General features: G+C 33.0%; 1 protein-coding gene across 4 annotated transcripts in view; it reads left to right on the forward strand.

The window, feature by feature from the left end:
• Positions 1-299: 299 nt before the first annotated feature.
• The window catches only part of LOC145291987 (uncharacterized), a 210,777-nt gene continuing 189,650 nt past the window's right edge, over positions 300-21,426 (forward strand). For all 4 annotated transcript variants that reach the window (XM_080137948.1, XM_080137944.1, XM_080137945.1 and 1 more), the window contains exon 1: positions 300-1,877. In XM_080137948.1, the coding sequence (XP_079994074.1) occupies positions 1,770-1,877 (108 nt within the window). In that variant the 5' untranslated portion in view covers positions 300-1,769. The remainder of the gene's footprint in view (positions 1,878-21,426) is intronic.

A 21,426-nucleotide genomic window follows, 5' to 3' on the forward strand; every position in this document is an offset into this window, starting at 1 on the left:
TTTGTAAACAATCACAAACTGAACTTGAACAAAGTCTAAGGTGTCTTAAAAATATTATTAAAATGTTACAAAGAAAAACGAAGAAAAAGACAGCCAATTAACGAGAGAGAGAGAGAGAGAGAGAGAGAGAGAGAGAGAGAGAGAGAGAGACAGACAGACAGACAGAGACAGAGACAGAGAGAGACACAGAGAGAGGGAGATGCTAAAAAGGAAAGTCCTGGATAAGGAAGCCGACAAAAGATTTAACTGGTGTTATATCAGGTGAGCCACAATAAAAAGAAAGAAAGAAAGAAAAAACTGTTACAAACAACAATCGCTATAAGATAGACCAAGGATGGAAATTAAGGGTGGATAATACTCTTCTTTTTTCTTGCTTCCAGGAAAGTACAAAGAAAACGAGTGGGCAGGACCAGAAACGCAATACTCAAATGAAAGCAAACAAGTGATTTTTTTAAAAATGTAATGGGGAAAAAGCACAACGTAAATGTAGAAATAGAAAACGTAAGAAAAGGAAGCATTAAAAAAGAGAGAGAAAAGAAACATTGTCAAAGAAATATTTTTTTTTAAAATCGTTAAGGAATGGTAACGGGAACAGAAGAGTACTCTAAGATTGTAAGAAGGAGTGTGTGAGAAGAGGGAGAATGAAAAAGGCTGAAAGAAGAAAGTGAAGTATTTAGACACGCCCCCTCTTCGTGTGTGTGTGTGTGTGTGTGTGTGTGTGTGTGCGTGTGGACGAGGACGCATGCGCAGGCCAATTAGCTGGGTTAGGGAATTTCATGTGAGCTCTGCTGAACGGGGTAAAAAAGTTGGTCGAATATATTTAGACTCAAAATATTTGTTGACGGCAACCCAACTTTTTCGGACCAACATCAGGAAACAGAAACAAACAAACAAAAAAGACACCCGTTCGTTTGCTGCATTAAAAAAGAAAAAGATTTTGTATTTTATTTTTATATCAATTTGGAATTATTAACAAAAACAAATTTTTAAAAGGTGTGAAAAAAACAAACAAACAAAAAAAAAACACGCACGAATTAAAAAAAAAAAAAAAAAGAGAAGAAAAGAAAAAGCTCTACTAGATTAATACATTGACAAAAGTTGGCATTTAAAGTATTAGTAGTAAATGTATTGAGATACCAGAAGTGTGTGATTTGCAGTTGGGAGATGGGATGAGGAAAATATCTGGGCCCTTACAAACAAAAAGAAAGAAAGAAAATAACATTAGAATGTAAGGATCAGACACCTCGTTAGACTGTGAATCTCGCAAGTAACAATAATATCACTATACTGATAAGTTATAACTTCAATTTTTTATTGTAAACAAGCGGTATTTTTTTTTTTTTTTTTTTTTTTTTAGCTACAAACGTTTTCAAGTATTTACAATCGCTACTACTACAACTGCTCGTCTTGTTAGTACTGCTACCCAAACCACACACACATTGTTACTACTACTGTTACTACTGCTAAAGTAGTAAACACATCCTACGAGATTTATGGCTTAACTTTAGAAAATATCTCGTCACCCTAACTTGACATACCTTTCTTGAGTTTCTTTAAGAAAGTTTTGCAACAAGTTTCTGTGGTGATGTATGTGGTTTCTCCTCTTCCTGGATAAAAAAGACAACATAACATACTGGAGTAAAAGTTAACCCCACTTCTTTCCCCCTCTTTCTGTTTTTTTTTTTTTTTTTATGGTTCCGAGTTTATATTTTTTTCTTTTTTTTAACATCGGTTTGGAATTTACTTTTCTTGGAATGTAATTCGGAACCATGCCCAAATATTCTCCGGATGATCCTGCCTTCCGACGGTTGGTACAATTAATTAATGAATGGAATGATGACCACTATGATATTTTTGCCCTCAGTCAACCAAATGAGGTAAGAAAAATAAAACTTCTCATCGTTTTTCTTTTTTATTTGTTTCTTTTTTTTTTTTTAATTTTTTTTTTCTGTTTTTCTTTATTTAGTTTTGACAAGTTAGTTTTTTAAAATCTTGCTGCTATCATTTTACTGGTGCTTACTTAAAAAAAAGCATGTGCTAAATCAATAACTTTTCAATATATTAATTATATTGCTAATTACTGCCTTTTATGTCTTTCTCCCTCTCAACCATGTCTTGTTTTAAATTTCAGTATTTATTCCTTTTTTGATAAAACATTTTGGCGTTCTTTTTCATTAATTTTATATTAAAAAAATACCATATTTATTTCTTTAAAGTTTAGCATTTCATATCTTTATTTTCAAGAATAAAAAAAAAATGTAAATAACTTTCACTTATTTGATTTTCGACTTTATGCCTTCAAAATTAAATTTAATTTTCAAAATTCTTTTGAACTTGGTTTGATTTAATTTCTTTAACTATTTTGTTTTATTTATTTGTTCAATTCAATATGGCTACCTGCGTTAAAAGCCTTTGAAGTTCTTGTCCCACGAAGTCACTTCGACTTTAAAGATTTGTGACTAAAAAGAAATAGTACCTTTGCCATGATTACATGATGAATAAAAACTTAAAACGTTATGACTAAATTATCCTGTTTATTTCGATCCTCATATAATTGTTTTAATCCAAATATTTACAAGTTTAATTGACTTTGACTCTAACGAACTACACCTGCCTAGTTATGGGCGATTATTGACTACTTACCTGGTCGCCAGGTAATTAACGACCATGACACGCCTTGACATACTTTCTATATTTTTTAAAGTCCACAAACGTTGATAACAACAAAAAATTAGCATGAAAATCAACTTATTTTGATTTCCTTTATTGACAAAACGTAAATTTAAAAAATAATATATTGGATTTTGTTTGAGTTAATCTTCTTACTTTTTTTAGCTCTGTTTTTTAACACTTTTATAAAATTGATTATTTGATGATTTAAATTCGGATTGTCGGTGATCATGGTTACTATCTTAAAATTATTGGCATCATTTCAAATCCAATTATATTAACTTTAAACTGAAATGTAATTTCAAACTCGTGGACATGCCTGCTTTTTCAATTCACAACGGACTTTTTTCTTTTTTTTTTTTTTTTTTTACCTGTCTTCTAATGAAGACGTGGTTGGTACATAAAGTTTATGGTATACCAAGTTTATTATTCAATCTAAAATATTTCAGTTAATTTTTTAAAAAATATTTTGCACGTTGTTTGACGACATTGGTGATATAATTTAGCAATTTATTTTATTTTTTAAATTAAAAAAAAAACACAAAAGGTTGAGATGGTGTGGGGATAAATATCGCTGGTTGCTGTGGTGTAAGGTGTCTCCGCGTGTCTTGATTGGTCGGTCCTTTTTGTGACGAGCAAATAAACGATGGCCGTGTGACCCCCCCCCCCCCATTCTCCTCTCTCTCTAAACTACAGGTAAAGAGGGTGAGAGTCGCCACTCCAGTTGTCGCACACCTGTAGAGCCGTCGATCCCCTCCACCCCCATGATTTTTATTTTTCAAGTGTGTAGATGTTTGGATGGCCTCATTTCATTTTCCTATTATTTCATTACTTTAGTTGCCTTTTTTCTTTCTTTTTTTTTTTCAAATGTAACCGTCTTTTCTGATAAGCTGTCCTACAACTTTGACAGTTGATCTGCGCAACTATAGCAACGAAAATAGTTCAGTTTTAAAACCTAACGTATATTTTAAAAGACCATAAATTCTACAATTTAATGGGGATTTGGTGTCTGAAGTGGAAACTATTACTTCTATTAATTGTGGTATCTCAGTTTGGCTGCGGGGTGGTAGGGATTATTTGTTCTATTCTCATGAGACCATCCTCCCAGGCATTAATTATATCCTCCTACCTTGGGTAGTCTTCCGTGGTCATAATACTGTGTTATCAGGGATGAAATTGGTGGGGTTACTGATATGCAATAAAATATATACTTCTGGTCGCATATTTCTGCTTGTATTTTTAATTGCAAAAATAAACAAATTGAATGAGATTATTTGCGGAGGAATGAAATTGATTCCAAGTGAAGTTGAAGATAGATTAATTTTAAATTAACAAGTTAATAAAATAAAATCCCAATCCCACTCTAATTTGCTGTAAGAAGCTAACTGGTTAATGGCATTAACTTAAGTCAATTTTAAATAAGATCGAGAAGGCCGAATGCGATACTGGTCAAGCTGTGGGATCCACCACCAATATTGTCTATTCGAAGCCGTTGACATCCCCCTTCTAGGGGTGATTATTGACGATCTCTGTCTTCTCTTAATATGGTAGCCGCCTTGAAAGGAGGCGATAATACCTTGGAGGATGGCCACGTACTGCAGCAGCATCCAGTTCACTCGTCATATTCTAAGCCATGTTGTCATTTATCAGTTTTAGTAGAATTTCTTAGTTAAGTCCAGAAAGTTAATTATTAAAAGTTAAGACGCCGGAAGTCACTAAACATGAAACGAGATACGAAACCATATGGAAATGATTTATTTCAAAAAATCATTTTAGTTTTAAGACTTCTTGTACTATCATGAGACAATAAAAAAATAAACTTTCATTTTTTTTGTTTGCTTGTTTATCACGAAAAATTGAGAATTTGTATTTGCATTTTTCTAAATGGTGTCTTTTTGAAATATTTGTCATTCACAAATTTTATCACGGAATTTTTTAGTGGAATAATAAAGTTTCGGTTTCATAATTTAATTTGAGGTAGCTACTTTGTTTTGTGATACATTATTTATGACAAAATTATTTGCTAAAATTTGAAAATTTTTAATTATTTCCATATGAATATATTTTAAATATTTAGAAAATTATTTATAGAAATGTAAACTATGAAAGTTTAAGTTACTATTTTGAAATAAAATATTTCCATGTTAATATTTTAAATATTTAAAAAATATTTATAGAAATTTAAAAAATATTTTTTTTTTTTATTGTTTCATAAAACAAGAAGTGGTTCACTCGTTCAATATCGTTTCGTATTTCGTTTTATGTTTAGTGACTTCCGTTCCATATTTAGGTGTAAACCGAGTCCCTTTCCGACGTTTTAACTTTGAGTACTAAATTTTTGGACTTAACCGATTTCTTTTATTTGGATAATAAAAAAGACCCCATTACAACTATTTTTAATAGTTATTATTATTGGTACTCATGCAGAGAGTGATCCGTGCTGAAATAATAACGTTATTATTTAAAAAGCCATTCTTAACATGGGGAGGGTGTTTTGTACCTATTCTGTACTTTAACCTTACAATTGAATAAAAAAAAACATATCATAAAAACTTTAATTAAACTTGAAAATACGATTTAAAAAAATAGCACGGATCAGTCACTCTCTGCATTAGTTAGCACCTTATTATTATTGTTGTTGTTGATATTATTATTATTATTGTATGTTCCCAGCGTTGCCCAATAGTCTCTTTACTCTTTTTATTGATAGGATTCTAAGTTTCAATTAATTTAACTATTACAGTATCGACGAGTATCGTTTGGTTATTAAAATCATTAATGGAACTAACTTGTTATAAAACTGTAACTGGTTTTGTTATTGGTAGCTTCTAAAGCGAACATGGAAAGTCGATCAAATCTTTAAAGAAATGTTATTCTATTGAATTGCAAGTTAGAAATTGAGAAAATTTATCACTTTTAATTCTTCAAATTTCGAATGGTCACAAAGTAACTCCTTCTTTTACTACGTAATTGTGGCCTGACCCTAACCGAAGGGTACGAACGTTGCCCGGGGTTGAATGAGGATCGACGAAGCAGTTACTTCCAATGTCGTTGAAACCGCCCATTTTTCAAAATCAATTGATTTGCCTATAGTTGGGGACTCCTCGCGGTGCACTACTGCACCAGGAGGAGGCTTCACTGTTAATTTTATACGCCAGGCCTTTCTGCTTGTGCAGTGATAAAATTCTTAAATGCACTTGTGATGTTAGGCTGTACAAGGGTGTTAACTTTGGTCAAAATCAGACCGTTCCTTCTTTAATTAAATCCTTTCTATTAACAATTTTCAATACTTATCGAAGACACTCCAATACAAAATCTATCTAAAAACACTCTTAGACGTAAAAAGCACAATTGTGTGAAATTTCAAAAGCCTCGGCTCAGCCGTTTCGGAGTCTCTCTCATACACACACAAGGTGCCTTATTATATATATAAGTAGAGATTTCAGAAAGTTAAAATGTCTGCTTGTTTTCATTTCATAATTAAATTATTTTTAAACTTGTTTTACTGGCGAGTGGCCTAATCGCTGATTGGGCAGTATGGTGTGTGTGTGTGTGTGTGTGTGTGTGTGTGTGTGTGTGTGTATATATATATATATATATATATATATATATATAAACGGTCAACACATAACTACTACCAAACGATAGAAAATTTAAATTGCTTTTATTTATTTGCACCCTTTTTATTTTTCTGAAAACTGAGTATTTCTAATAGATCAACAAACTTAATATTCGATTGACCTTTTAGTTTTCAAATTTTGGAAAATTTTATTTCAAAATGTGTGTCGTTAATATGATTCACTAAACTGATTCAGTGAATTTAGTCGAGATATTTTTCTCTCGTATTTAGTCCAAACAAAGCACTTGGGCATAAAGGGCTACTTTTTGATCTCACATCCATGGGAACAGTATGTAGGGAGTTGAGCTGTGAGATATGTTTATATTACGCTAAAAAATTCTGCATGTCGCTACAATCAAGGAAGCAGTATACTTAGAGGGAATTTGAAAGTGTATCAGTTCGATGGAAGAAATTATTAGAGTAGAAGACTTTCCGGCATCTAGGGATCTTCTACAGTGAAAGGGTGGAATTTTGTTGCTTGTCGGGAGTATTTACATCGAAGGGGCACAAGTGCTACGAATTCGTCTGACCGCATTCCATTAAAATACTTATAAAACAAGCAGTGTACGTCCAGGGGACGGGGGTTGGAGTTGGGTTGATAGTGCGAGACCTAGGTAGGTATCTCCACGACGGTGTGTGAAACGTCAGCATTGTACACATTATTAGCAACGTCATCATTTCGTGTGTTTGTGTCAATTTCTATGGATGGGCATTCGCGTTATAATGGTTAATGGAAGTAACGTGTTTTTGCTATGGATAAAAAACAATGTAAGACTTAGCTTTTGTAAAACAAATAGATTTTTATTAACGAACTACACAGACAAGAGTTAAAAATACAATTTGAACGTCTTCTGTTGACACTTATGTATCTAAAGATAATGTTGCTTACAGGCTTCCATGCTTTTTTAAAAAAAGCGCGAAACATACAGATCACCCTCTATCAATGTAAATAACAAAATCGAAACGAATTTATTATGCCGATTTGGGATTTGCACCTTTTTATTATCTCGAGTTATATATAAAAAATATATGAATATATTTTTTTATTACTGAAAATCTGTTATTAAAAAATCTTTGTTCAAACTTCATATCGTGTAATATTTTAATTTAATATCATTTAAAGCTTTTTAAAAATAATTATTTTTTAGAATTCTGTCTTTTGTTGTAGTTCAAATAATTACCGAGAAAAAAAATATCAAGAAAGAAATGTTATTTATTTTTTTTCACTCCTTTTTTTTCACTCCTTTTTTTTCCTGTTAAATGTACAGCTTTATAGTAAATATTCGATTTCTAGTAAATAATAAAAAAGAGCAACAATATGTAATAGGCAACTTCATTAATCCGTGCAAAATCGGTGACGTCTGCATTTTGTGCATGAATTCAATATGGGCGCATACAGTTATCCATTATTTCCATATTTTGGGATTAAAAACCGCTAAAAAAACGTAGGCACTAGTGACAAATAAATCATTTTTACAATATTTTTTTTGAATTGGCGTCGATTTCATTATTTTACAATTGGCTAAAACTTTACTTTTAATTTGACAGCTTAATGTTGACATATTCTGACAACCTCAGGATTGTTTTGCTCTGGGACTTTAGATATGCAAGATACATTTCGATGTACCAGTAAATAAAAATGTCTCATGAAAAGAAAAACAAAACCTCTTTTAACACAATAAACCAAAGGGTTTATTTCAGGGGCAGGAAGTTGGATAGTGTCAGAGTGAAGAAAATGAACAGTTGAAAGTTCTTTGGGTTGTTGAAGGTCGTTCAGCTGTTATCTTCAGGTGAAGATCGTCAATGCTGGAGTGTTCAGCATTTAATGGACACATACACGATATCTTTTCATTGCTTCCAGGCTTTTTTCTGCTGATCGACCGTGATTCCCAAAGGGGCTAAAGCAGTTTCTTAAGGGACAGATGGAGTCAGTGTGCCCTGCAGGCTAATTATTCAGTGTGTGGCCAAATCGCCTAGCAGGGACATTGATTCTCAATGAAAACTAAGCCTGTATTTTATGAATGTGCAGTCCCAGACTCTTTTTGTCTGAAGTATTCTTACTGAGAAATACCAGCAGATCAATTTTTGGTTGTCTTTCAGAGTTCTCACCATCATTTCAAGGGAGCTAGATCCCTCTCATCCCCGCCAATAGTAACCTGACTTCATGTCTAATCTTGAGGTGGTGAAAAAAAAAAAAATCACCCATATTTTTGCAGACTACTGTAAGTGATATAAAGAAAAATACATAAAATAAGTGTTGCATCAGGTAGTATGATTTATGGAAAAAATTATTTACTTGAGCTTCAAGAATTTGCCCTCAACAACCAATTTATGTACGATCGTTTCTGAGACGTTACAATTTTTTCTTTAATTAAAGTCTTTTCATCAGCACTAAATAGAAAATTTAAACATGATCAAGATAAAGTAAGGCTAAGTAATGTTTATACAACGAATTATGAAGTTTATAGGCTCAAGAGACATGTTTAGAATTTTACATAGAAAAAATTGCATAATGACCTTATCAAAGTAAGTACAAAATAAATAAAGGGCTACAAATAATGAAAAAAAATTTAGGATGTTTATATTTCAGGCACCGATAATAAAATTAAAAACAACGACACTTATATATATATATATATATAGATAGATATTAAAAAAAATGGTATTATTTTCATTAATATGGCTACCAATCAAGCACATTTCCTTAACGACTATTAGTTCTAGTTTTATAACAATTTGTTTCAATAATTAATTTAATGACAAAACGATATCGTAATAATATAACCTACTTATTATGGTATTGTTTGGTCATTAAATTTATTGAACCGAAATGTTATGGAAATATATTTGATTTTGTTATGATAATGTTATTTCAATGGCAAGAATCTTCAAGCTAGAATCATTGTAGGAATTTAAAAATAAAAGAAAACGGCATACATGGTCAATTATGTTAATCTTATATGATTAAAATAATTGACCATTTTGCATCAAACGTAATCCAATCATCTAGACATAAAATGAGTCACGGTGGCTGAATACGCCTTCACAAAATCAAATCATCAGTTGGATTTGTGGCTTGGTCCTAACCAATGGGTCAGCATCCGTTATACGGAAATTATAAATTGTGTAAATAAAACAAAATCATTATTAAATTTAATTAAGAATAAAATAAAATAAAAAATAAGCATTACTCATTTAATAAGTAATGTTTCGTAAATTACAATTAACAAAATATTTGCAGCACTGTGTATCAAGTGACTTAATGTTTATCGATGGGACCTCTGGAATAAAAGACAAAACGATGGTATATTCTCAGTTGATTAATTGCCATGTAAAATCAAGGTTATAATCATTGTATTTAATGTTTTTTTTTTTTTTTTTTTTTTTTTTACAAAGGAATCACCATTTATCAAGGCCCAGAGGCCACTCAAGGATAAGGGTTAAAGAGTATACAGTGGTCAAAAGGACAATATCAGTAATCGTAAGAAGTGTAAATTTGGTAAATTGGATTACTTAAGGGGAACGCTCACCAAGAACTTGTTTACATTGGACTTGAAGATGGCCATATTGTAGTCAGCTGGAAAGCAGTTAAACGGAGGAGAGTTCCACAAGTGTGCAGTTCTTAGAAAGAAGTTTTGTTCATGGAATCTACGTTTAGGCACAGATAGAGTGAGGGAAATTATTGATAGTGTTTACAGCCAAACGAGTGTTTCTAGCAACAATAAAAAGTGTCATATTAAATAAAAAGTTTATATCACTGATTGACTGACCGTGAGAGTCAGTGACTACATCATGTATTGTGGGAGATTTTTGTGAGGAGTTAATTAAAATGAAATTTAAAGTAAATTATTAATTTAATTTCTCAAGTAAAAATACAATTATATCCGAAATGTGTACAAAATAGGTTGTCAATATATAGCTCCCCACCCCCCAAAAATATTCGATCATGATGCATCAGTAGTTATGTAAATAATACATCTTGAAAAATTAGGGTCCTGAACAGAAGCGTGTCCCCTATCCCTACCATCATTAATGAACCTAAAGTAATCTCATCAGCATCTGACAAAGCAAAACTCTTAGCCAAGAACTTTGCATCAAATTCTACTCTTTGCGATCAGAGCCGTCTACCCCCACCCCCAGTATTCCTCCCTGTGACTGAAAACACACTGACAGACATACAAATTTCTGTACATGATGTTGCCAAATTTATCAAAAACCTGGATTTTAGTAAAGCAACTGACCCCGACAGCATTCCAGTTATAATGCTCCAAAAGCTTCAACTAGAACTAGATCCCTTACTTACAAAGCTGTTTAAACGTTGCCTTAAAGAGAAATGCTTCCCAACATCTTGGTAAACTTCATCAGTTTGGCCAGGATTTAAAAATTCCAGTGATCGATCATCTCCCTCTCAGTACAGACCAATCAGTTTTCTGTGTCATGAGTAAGTTGCTGGAAACTGTGATAAACAGAAGTGGTCGACCATCTCGGCAAAAGTAACATGCTTGGTGACATACAGTATGATTTCCATTTTGCGAGATCTACAGTTGATGTACTAACCATTATATCACACAGGATTAGCGAATCGCTCAATGGAGATTTTGTCTCTAAAGCAATAGCTCTTGACATATCAAAGGCTTTTGACAGTGTGGCATAAAGGTCTACTTCACAAGATCGCCAGCTATGGAATAGCTGAGAATGTCCTCTCAGTTATAAAATCCTTTCTCTCTGATAAGGCTTATAAGAGTAGTTGTTGATGGGCAGAAATCAGAAACTCATTATATTAATGCTGGTGTTTCTCAATGTTCCATAAATGATCTCCCAAATTACATTCTTAGGTCCATTCGTAGACATTTATGCAGATGACACGACAATCTATGGCAACACTTCAAAGGCTAGCAATGACAAAGATCTTTCTGATTCTCTCTATTCTGATCTTGAGAACGTGGTGCAATGGGGAAAAAGTTGGTTAGTTAACTTTAATGCATCGAAATCCAAGCTTCTCTCCTTTCATTATAATCGCTCTAACACCCATCACATCCCAATTGAAATGAATGGCTCTCATCTTATGGAAGCTCCATATCTTGACAAACTTCTGGGACTGACCTTCACTCCTGATCTGAAATGGAGCACGTACATCAAATCTGTTGCCAAAATTGCTGGAAAAATGATTGGATCACTCTATCACCTCACTGCCAATGCGATCCTCTATCTGTATAAGTGCCTCCTACAATCGAATACTGTTGCCACATCTGGGTAGGGGCTGCTTGGCACGCCCTATCCTGCCTTGATAGAGTTCAAAACTGGCTTCGAAACCTAGTAAGTGATGCCCTTTTTCTTCACTGCAATCTCTTTCCCACAGAAGAGACGTCGCAAGTCTGTCTCTGCTCTGCCCCCCCCTTTCCAAACTTCCACAAAAATCACTCAACTAGCTAAAACCACTATATATGATTTTCCCCACTTTCTATCTGTGCCTTAATGTAAACACAGATTCCATAAACAAAACTTATTTCCCAGAACTGCCCACTTTTGGATTGGAACACTGTTCCACTGGCATGCTTTCTGGCTGAATACAACATGATAACCTTCAAATTTAATATAAACAAGTTCCTGTTAGGTCGTCCTCATAAATAATCAAATTCCACCCAATTTGCATAATTAACGATTAGTTCACTACCACCTTACATTCATTAAAGCATATCTTTCAGTGGCCTTCAAGCTTTGATAAATGGTGACGCCCCCCCCCCAATTAAATGTAATGATTTTATGTAATAAAATGCTTTGAAATAGTGTTGAGCATCATTTTTTTGTTCTTTAAAATTCCTCTAAAGTTGATATGTCAAATTAAACTTAAGTTTTATGCACTAATGTAAATTCTTGTTCCATTAAGCAACTATTGCAAGAGTCTTTTCTTGATGTTTCTGTCTTCGAAAAAGTTATTTTAAACTGTAATTTGTCTTTTTCGCGATTGGATTCTTATGAAACAAGTCAATAAACATTTTGTAGCTCAATTAATCACTTAAAACAAATTAGCATAATTATTTTCTACTTTGTCAAACTTCAAGTGCCAATCAAGCACATTCTCTGTTTTTATCCCATTTTGAAAGGTGTTAGTGTTCTTTTTACTTGTAAAGCTTGTAGAAAATATAATGATAGTAAATACCCATTAAAAGCAGTTTATACATGTGTTAGCATGAACAGATATAGGTTAACTTGAAAGACCAGGTCTGTATCTATCTTCTCTTGTATATTGTTGCTCTTAAGCTGAAACTGAATTCTCTTAAAGTGGCTTCACTAGTGATAACATCCCCATTTCATTAATGCATGAGAAACAGCTGCCCTCTTCGTCTTTATAGCATTTTTATTACTTTTATTAACTTCAACCTATATTTAAATTCAACTTGTAATCATTTTATGGTAAGGAATGGATATCCAGAGAATTTCGGTACTTACATAGTCAATTCCAGCTGTTGATGGAAGTCTCGGAAATGGCCAGAGCAGTTTACAATATGAAAGTCGTGAAAATAAAATGTAAAAAGGTAGACGATGCTAAGCATGCGTTGGGATAAAACAAAAATATTCTCTCTTCCCCACCCAAAAAGTGTTAAAAAAAAAGAAAACTTCATAAAATAAACATGACTTTCTAATCGGCCCTTTCCAGAACGGACTCACTATGTCCTTAAACATTCTGGATACTCATTCCTTGCAAGTACTTGCTTTATTTTACGCTCGCTCTTCTAACATGATTAATGCTGACAAATTTCACATATATTCAGTTTTTCTTATTTAAAATCTAATTCAGCATAAAAATCGGAACAAATTGCAACTTTGGTAAGAAGATACCAAGTTGTAAATGATCCAAGAATCATTTAAAAATGTTAGTTTATGTGAGACTCGAATGAAAAATGAAATTTGATTACTTGAAAATGAACTAAATTTTAATTTTTTTCGTACACTTTTTATTTTATTTTTTTTTAATTTTCTTAAACTCGATTTCATTTTCCAGATTTAACTTGATTTTGTTTCAGATTTTGAATTTCATTGAACGATCAAACTAGATATCAAAATACAGAAGATGAAGCTTTTAAAATAAGTCACATAATTTTTGATCGCTGCCAACAGATGTATATATCATCCTCTAGTGTATAACTGTCATACTTAAATTAAAGTGGATAGAAAAAGTCCCATGCAAATTCCTTTTTTAGAAATCTAGAAAAATAAATTCTGATGATCAATATCATTTGTGGAATTGTGTAAAAGAAACACAGTATATTTTTTTGTTTTGATATGAAAAATAAAGAATTAAAGCAAAGAAATGCATTTATTTTTGCATAACTAATTTTGTGGGAAATTTTATCTCCAGAAAAGGTTCAATTCTTGCATGTGAGAAAGTAGGGATTGTACTCAAAGATTAGCACTGAAAATCAAACTGAAAATGACAAATTTGGAGAAACAGAAAAACAGTGAATATTAATTTAATACTTGAAAAAGTAATAAAGAATGATATACTGAACAAAGTGTTCAAATATGTGCTTTTGCAAGAACTCGTCTTAATCTGAAGATTGTCCAGCTAACAGCTTAGTTTTGACGATTCTAGATCTTTCTGTCAAGAAAGTAATAGTTTTTGCCTGCAGAATGCCTTCTGGGACAATGCAGTCAGGCCATCATTAATTGAAATGGGGGAAACAGGAGAACGAGGAATGGCTGCCTGGGACAGTTTTCTGTGCACTTTACACAATGCAGTCATCCAAGCTAGTAGGGTGACTAATAAAAGAAACTGAAACTCGGAGCATTGGAGTTTATATCGGTTAATTTGCATGATCCCTAAGTGAGTACTAATTGGGTTACCTTTTGGTTACTCCACGCAATTCTTAAAGGGGCAAAAGATACAATTATTTACCAATATGTAAGTCATAATTTCTTTTCATTTTTTTTTCTTTTTTTTTTGCACAAAATGGATTTTAAATTTAGATTTGTTTTTAAATATATATTTTTTAAAATCATCACTGTAGTTTAGAATGTGGATTTTAGTTAAAAATACAAACTGAACATTTCTGTAATATGTTGGCTATATATTGATTTGTCAGAAGTCTAACTTTGAGGATCTGACTTTTCTTGTACTTGTTTATATAATGCCATCAATTTTTTAAAAAGTCGCATGAAAATACTAATAGTTCAATTCTTCCTAAGTAATGTTTGTAAGCAGTTTGGCCATTTTTGTAGAAACGTTCAGAACTGAGTATTGCTTGTGTTTATAATGATGCTATTCAGCTAAGTAAACAGTGGAAGAAATGTTTTGTTCAAGACGAATATTGTGGTTATATTTCTTAGTGCAGTGATAAGTATATGTGGTGCCATTGCAGAAAACCTGTTGCTAACCTGTTCCGGTTGTTGATATATTTGTCTTGTTGGCAACAAACTTCTCATTTAGTATGTACGTACAAAATGAATAACTGATGCTCAAAATGTATAAACATTTTGACCCCTCCCTTTACTTAAAAATTCACAAAAAATCTGGAAATTAACCAGTTTTAATGAAATTTTCAATATTTATCAAATAATGATCACGGAATTTAATGAACCCATTATTTTTATTTGAATCTTATTGGAAATGTATTATTTTGTTTAAACAAAAAAACACCTTTACTAAATTTATGATTTTCAATAGTAAAAAAAAAAAAAAAAAAAATGAATTAATTTTTGCTTTTAAATTGTAACAATAAAAAAGAAAAAATAATTTTTTCAGGAACATTATGAAAAAAGCCCCGAAAGTATGTTTTAATGAATTCGATATAACTCAAAGAAAAATTAATTTCTTAAACTACCGATATTATCATTGAATTAAACATTGTTTATTTAATATTTTCATGCAAAATAATTATAATTGCAAAAAATATTTCTACATTTTTTATTTTATTTTATTTTTTAAATTTCTGTAAGATTTTCCTTGCTTGAATGAACGTCAAACTTTCGGCATAACATAATTTTTATATAATCTTGAAAACTAAAAAAAAATTTGTAATTTAAAAGCAGGAACACAGAAAAATAATTAAATTAACAAATGGTAAAAATCATACAAACGTTCACGATATGAATGTACAGATGCATGGCTGTGAAAAAAAGAAAAGAAAACCAGCACTCCCTTTCTCTAACTACCTGATATCATTTTCAGATAGCCTTTTGACTTTCTGACATTTTGGGCTTCCGTAGAATCATTGCTTACATGACTTTGTTCATTTATGCTTAAACGAAGCTAGAATTTTTTGCTTTTGGGGCTGATTAAGCCATTCTTTTTGTACAAGTAAGGTTATTTTTTTTTTTATTGATTTTTTTTAATACAATGTGTCAGGACTTTACTAATTGGAACTAGATCCAGAAAACTAATGCTTATCTTTCAAAGGATTTTTACAATGAATTTATTTAACTTCAAAATTTAGCCGAATTTGTTAGCGTGCCGTGTTGCCGTGAAAATCTTTTTCATAACTTTTTTTTTTTTTTTAAATTTTTTCCTTTTGGAAATTAACTTTAGGCTTTAATCTTTCAATTTCAATGAAAAAGTAGTCGGAAACCTATCAAAAAATTATGATAAACCGACTTTCAAAACTATGTAGCCCTATTTTTTTTAATTTATTTTTATTTTTTTCAACATTTTTGCCCATACCTGTCAGTTAGATATTTAACAGAAGACTCCTTGTTTTTTGAGCAGGGAAAAATATTGAAATATGGAATACAAATCTGTTTCCAGTTTATATGGAGTTCAACCATGAGGATGTTGTAGAGAACAAATCATGTGACTCGTCTCTGTTCTAAAATTTCTATTTGTACAAAAATGTAATAGTTTTTCTTTCTTTTGTAAAGAATGTATTTTTGAAGTGTTTTCATTGTTTACCTCTCTTATTGATTTTAAAATTCAATAAATTGACAAAAGGCAAAGCTGTGTTAAGTGTAAATAAAGAAAAAATGAAATCGATATTCCTTATTGAATATTACTAAGAAAAATATTTTGCTTTGTCTTAAACTTCTGAGGCAAAATCTACAGCTGTATTTTTAGTGTTTCATTCTTAAGTATTTGATAACTACGGGGTGTACACTGTATAAGAGTAAAGAACGCAAGAGAGTTGTATGCTCAGTCTGTTAAGTCCAAAGTAGCTGAGCAGCAGCTTGGTTTCCACCAGTTTTGGCAAATAGCAAACAGGCTCCTGAACAGAAGCGTGTGCTGTATCCCAACCATCATCAATGGACCTGAGGTAATCTTGTTAGCATCAGACGAAGCCACACTCTTTGCCAAGAACTTTGCAGCTAATTCTACCCTATGCGACCAAGGCCATCAATTCCCTATATTTCCTCCTGTATCAGAAAACACACTATATGACATACAGATATCTGTGTGCGTGATGATGCCAAGCTAATCAAAAACCTTCATTCCAGTAAAGCAACTGGCCCTGACGGCATTCCAATTATAGTGTTCAAAAAACTTCAATCAGAACTAGCTCCCATACTTACAAAGCCGTTTAGATTAGGGAATCTCTCGATAGAGGCTTTTTTTCTTGAGTAATTGCTCTTGACATATCAGTGGCCTTTGATAGGGTGGCCTTTGATAGGGTATGGCATAAAATTGTACTTAAGATCTACAGCAACGGTATAGCTGGAAATGTTTTCTCAATTATTAAATCATTTCTCTTTGATAGGTTCATAAGAGTAGTGGTTGATGGGCAGAAATCAGACACTCACAGTATTAATGCTGAAGTCAGCTCAGTTGGTTGTTCAAAATAGACTTTGTAGCCTAGTGGGGTATGCCCTTTTTGTCTTCCCTGCAACTTCTTTCTCACAGAAGAGACATTGCGAGCATGTCTGCTTTATCGGGCCTTGATAAGTGGTGACTCCTATGTTTAAAAAAAAAAAAAAAAAAAAAAAAGGGAGGGGGGGGAGAGACTGATTTAATGTTTGGGAAAGGAAAAAAAAAACTTTATATCTTAGCCAATAATTAATATATTTTCCAAACTCAAAGTGCATCTCTTCGAGGAATCAATCACTGGATCTAGAATATGTGGCTTTCATGGCATCTTTCGAGAGATGCTTGAACATTTGATCCAGGCAATGGAATATTCCTTTGTGTTGCAGACAGAATAGTTGGTGACTCAACTATGTCCTATACAAAATCGTCAGGCGAATTGCAAAAAGGATTTGAAACTGGTGCTGTAATAGAAATTCTTAGGCAGCCACTTCTGGGTTTTTCTGAATGTATGACATGGAGCCGAGTCCTTCTACCACACATACAGCCTTTCCACAGCCATTCTTTCCGCCCAATAGAGACAATAGCAACAGACATTATATAGATATAAGGCAACATGATGTGGCCGTCACTAGAAAGACTAAAAAGATCATGGCTCAAGAGAACCTGTTCTTGTGCAAGACTGAACTGTAGGCTAACCATCTGCTTTGTGCAGTTTGTCATGGGAAAGATCAGAGCATCACTAGTTTGAATTGGTGTTAGATCTTGTTAAGGAGTTTTAGCTTTTGTATGGCGGTTCTCTTGGACTTGGCAGTGAGTAATTGGCTGTTGCAACTTTTGTATGAGAAGTAGCGAAGATTCTCATTCAACGTTTTCTTCATAATTGTCACACCAACATCTATTTCTTTTGCCAAAGTTTGCATTATCTTGGTGCATTTTCTTTTTAAAAAATATTGTTCTTGACAAATTCTATTGTGCAGACATGACCAGAACGCCTGCTGTGATCCTTCCTGCTAGTCACTGCATTCAAATATTCATCTTAATTCTTTAGATTATATCTCCCGGCCTCCAAGTTAATCCGGTATAAATCAATGATGCAAATTACTCCCGTTCAATAGTCCAAAGCTTTTCAGTTTTCCACAACCCTTAGAAATAGTTATTTCTTGGACTTTATTAAATAGTTCTGAAATAAAAGAATATAAACTTATCAAATTTGTCTTGAACACCCGGTAAATATCATACAAGATGTCACAATGAGCTATTTCCTATTTTCGTTCATCCCAAATAAGGCATATTACTACTGTGAATTAGGGGTCAAATTTATAAGAGAGCGTTCTAAGTAAGAAAGTATGCAGCAATATATTTATTTACATTACACTTACATTTCTGCATGTTGATACAGTCCAGAAAACAGGTAGGGTATTCCAAAAGCAAGCAGTTTGAGGAAAGAAGCTATTAGAATATAAAATTTTCTGGCATCAGTGAAGACGTGTTTCTTTGCTGCTTATAGGATTTACTTATATTGATGAGACACAAGTGCAGTAAATTCGAGGTACATTTCATTGAAGTGTTTGTAAAACAAGCACACGGATGCAACATTACAGTGATTAGATGAGCAGAAACTTTGTAAATAGTGTGAGACTTATTGAATTGAAGATTCTTTTTGCACCGTGTCGAAAAGGTTCGTGGTTGGTGTACCAGCCCAAATGTGGGAACAATATTCCATGCATGGATGAATAGTGGCTTTATAGAGATATAGGATACTGACAGGTGTGAGAAAGTTCCTAGCTCAGTACAGGGAGCCCATCTTGTTTGCAGCAAACTTGGCAGTGTCTGCTATGTATTCTGATTCATGTTACCTGTTAGGCTGTGGAGTTGAACGTTGAGCTCTCGGCATTATCATCGCTAGCAATCAATGGTTGGAAAGGTTTCTTATAATTGTTGAAGGAAAGGAGCTGTGGCTTAGCATCATTAAATGTAATAATCATCTCCCCCTCCCCATCATTTTAAGGAACTATCGATTGTTTTAGATTTGTATATCTGTTTTATTTGCCCATGTATCGAGAATAAAGCATGGTATCAGCAAATATATCTATCAATTAACGATAAAACAAGGTTTTATCTAATGGAAGATTATATAAGCAGCACAAAGACGATCATCTGCAAAGCTAGGCTACCCTTAGAACCAGATTATCAGTTTGTGGATGGATATAACTAAAACTACTGCTACTCGTTGAATAGCTGGATTTTCTAGTCCGTGTTTACTCCTCTAGATATGCTGTGTTCGGTTTATGCCCATGCATATTGACACGGTAACATCAAGAAGGATGTAGCTCCTCATTATGCACAGATGGTTCTCTGCAATTGAAAGGCTCTGTTTTGTATATCACATGGTGCGAGCATGTATGGTGACCAGTCGGAAGTACTTAAATGTCAACTCTAAAACGTAGTACTCATCTACAAATCCTTTATTCTAAATACGAAGTATTGAGTAAAAGTTACAACAAATTTGTCATCAAGAATCCTTGAGAGACGCCATGTCATAGAAAATCAACATATTATAACTACATATACTATTACTACTACTACTACTACTACTACTACTGCTGATGGTTATCAGCACTTGAAACCTCCAGAAGTATTGAGAATAATTGCACTAAATTTAGTATGAAGAAATCTTTGGGATGCTGGGTGTTGTTGTAGGGAGTTAAAGTGAACATGATGTTACTATTGCTAATAATATTTATAGGCTTTAAAACTATTGTTTAGAATTGTATTAACTTTGTCGTACAGTTAAGCAAATTATGATATGTTAAGTCTTCAGCAAGAGTTAAACTAAAAGGCGGCATTTTGTTAGTCAAATTAATTTGATATCGTATATGTTTTTTTTTTTTTTTTTTTTTTTTTGCTACCCTGTAAAATTGGGGCAGTTTAAGTTTATTTTGGTTTGAGTTGAAGGATTTTGTTCCCCTACTATTCTTCCACTGGCGTATCATCTCAACTCTTTAGAATATTCCAATGAAGTTTTAAAAACGTCATGTCTTTTCGCTTTAAAATGCATAAAAAAGAGGTAGGCGGAAGGAAGTCTTTATCAGCAAAAAAAGTAAATGAATTAATTTAGATTTTACGGAACTTTCTCACCGTTATTTTCTTGTTTAATTTTTGTGTTATTTTTGTAACTCTACAATTGTCAATTACTAATTTTTTTCGTTCACTAAAATATTAACTGGGTAGGGAACTATATGTTGTCTTTTGCCTTCCTCTACTGAGAAAAAGAAAAAGATTCCAGTTTCACGACGTTCAAGGTGGTTCGTCACCCCCACACTGGGACCTTCTGTCTTGTGGATGCGGAGTGTAAGAAGAAGGTGGGCCCTAACTTTAAACTATTAAGCCCCTTTAAATGTAGGGCAACTTAAGAGTGTAGGGTGGCTGTCCCCCTCTCTTCGGGTCGGATGTGAGACATTTCTTCCTCCCACCCTCGCCACCAAATGACTTAACAATGACGAGACAACAGTTTCTTTCTTCTTAGCTTTAGGAATTTAATCTTTCCTTTTCCTGCACGCCCAAATAACGCGACAAATAAAATTGATGGCAATTTCTTTTATTTGAAGAAAGGGGGTGGAGAAGGTGGAGGTGTAATCGGAAATCACTTAATTTAATTTATATTAAACAATTTTGTGTTCGTTGTAAATACATTATTCCAACGAATTTTTACTAATCCGTAATTACATAAATTTTCGATTGAAAAATATTATCGGCCATTTTATTATATAATAGACTTTTTTAGGATAGGGTTGATTACTTGGATTATTCGAACAAATATTCTCATTTTTGGATTAAAAAAAAAAATGTTATTCAATTTTCACCCCAAACAAGGCAAGTGCCACTTTGAAGTAGGCGACTACTATCGGGGGATATAATTTGCAGGGACATTATGAAGAGAGGTGAGTAAAAAGATGTTTGTTCACATTACACTTGAACTTCTGCATTTCAGTACAGTTGGGAAAGCAGTATCCCGGAAGGGAGTTCCAAAGACTTGCAGTTCTGAGGAAGAAACTATTGGAGTAAAAGGCTTTCTTACACCTAGGGATCTCTACTGTAAAGGGGTGGGACTTAGTTGCTTGTCGGGGGTAGTCACGTCGAGGAGGTACAAGTGCTTGCAGTTCGTCAGAGCATGATGTTATCGTAACGCATGTTAAGTGCTTGCAGTTCGTCAGAGTATGTTATAACGTTTCGGCCGATGTAACTTCTTTCTTCAGGAGACTCTTGTCCAACTCGTAATTTGTACGGAATTTTGAACACCATCTTTTATTTAATCTAGAAATGTAGTTTGCTCTCGTTTCGTCGGCTATGATTGGGTAGAAGTTTTAAATATTTCGTAATTATATTTAATTCTTTCTTTTTCTTA

The sequence above is a fragment of the Euprymna scolopes genome, chromosome 13 (assembly GCF_053919585.1).
Source record: "Euprymna scolopes isolate OS-2025 chromosome 13, ASM5391958v1, whole genome shotgun sequence".
NCBI lineage: Eukaryota > Metazoa > Mollusca > Cephalopoda > Sepiida > Sepiolidae > Euprymna > Euprymna scolopes.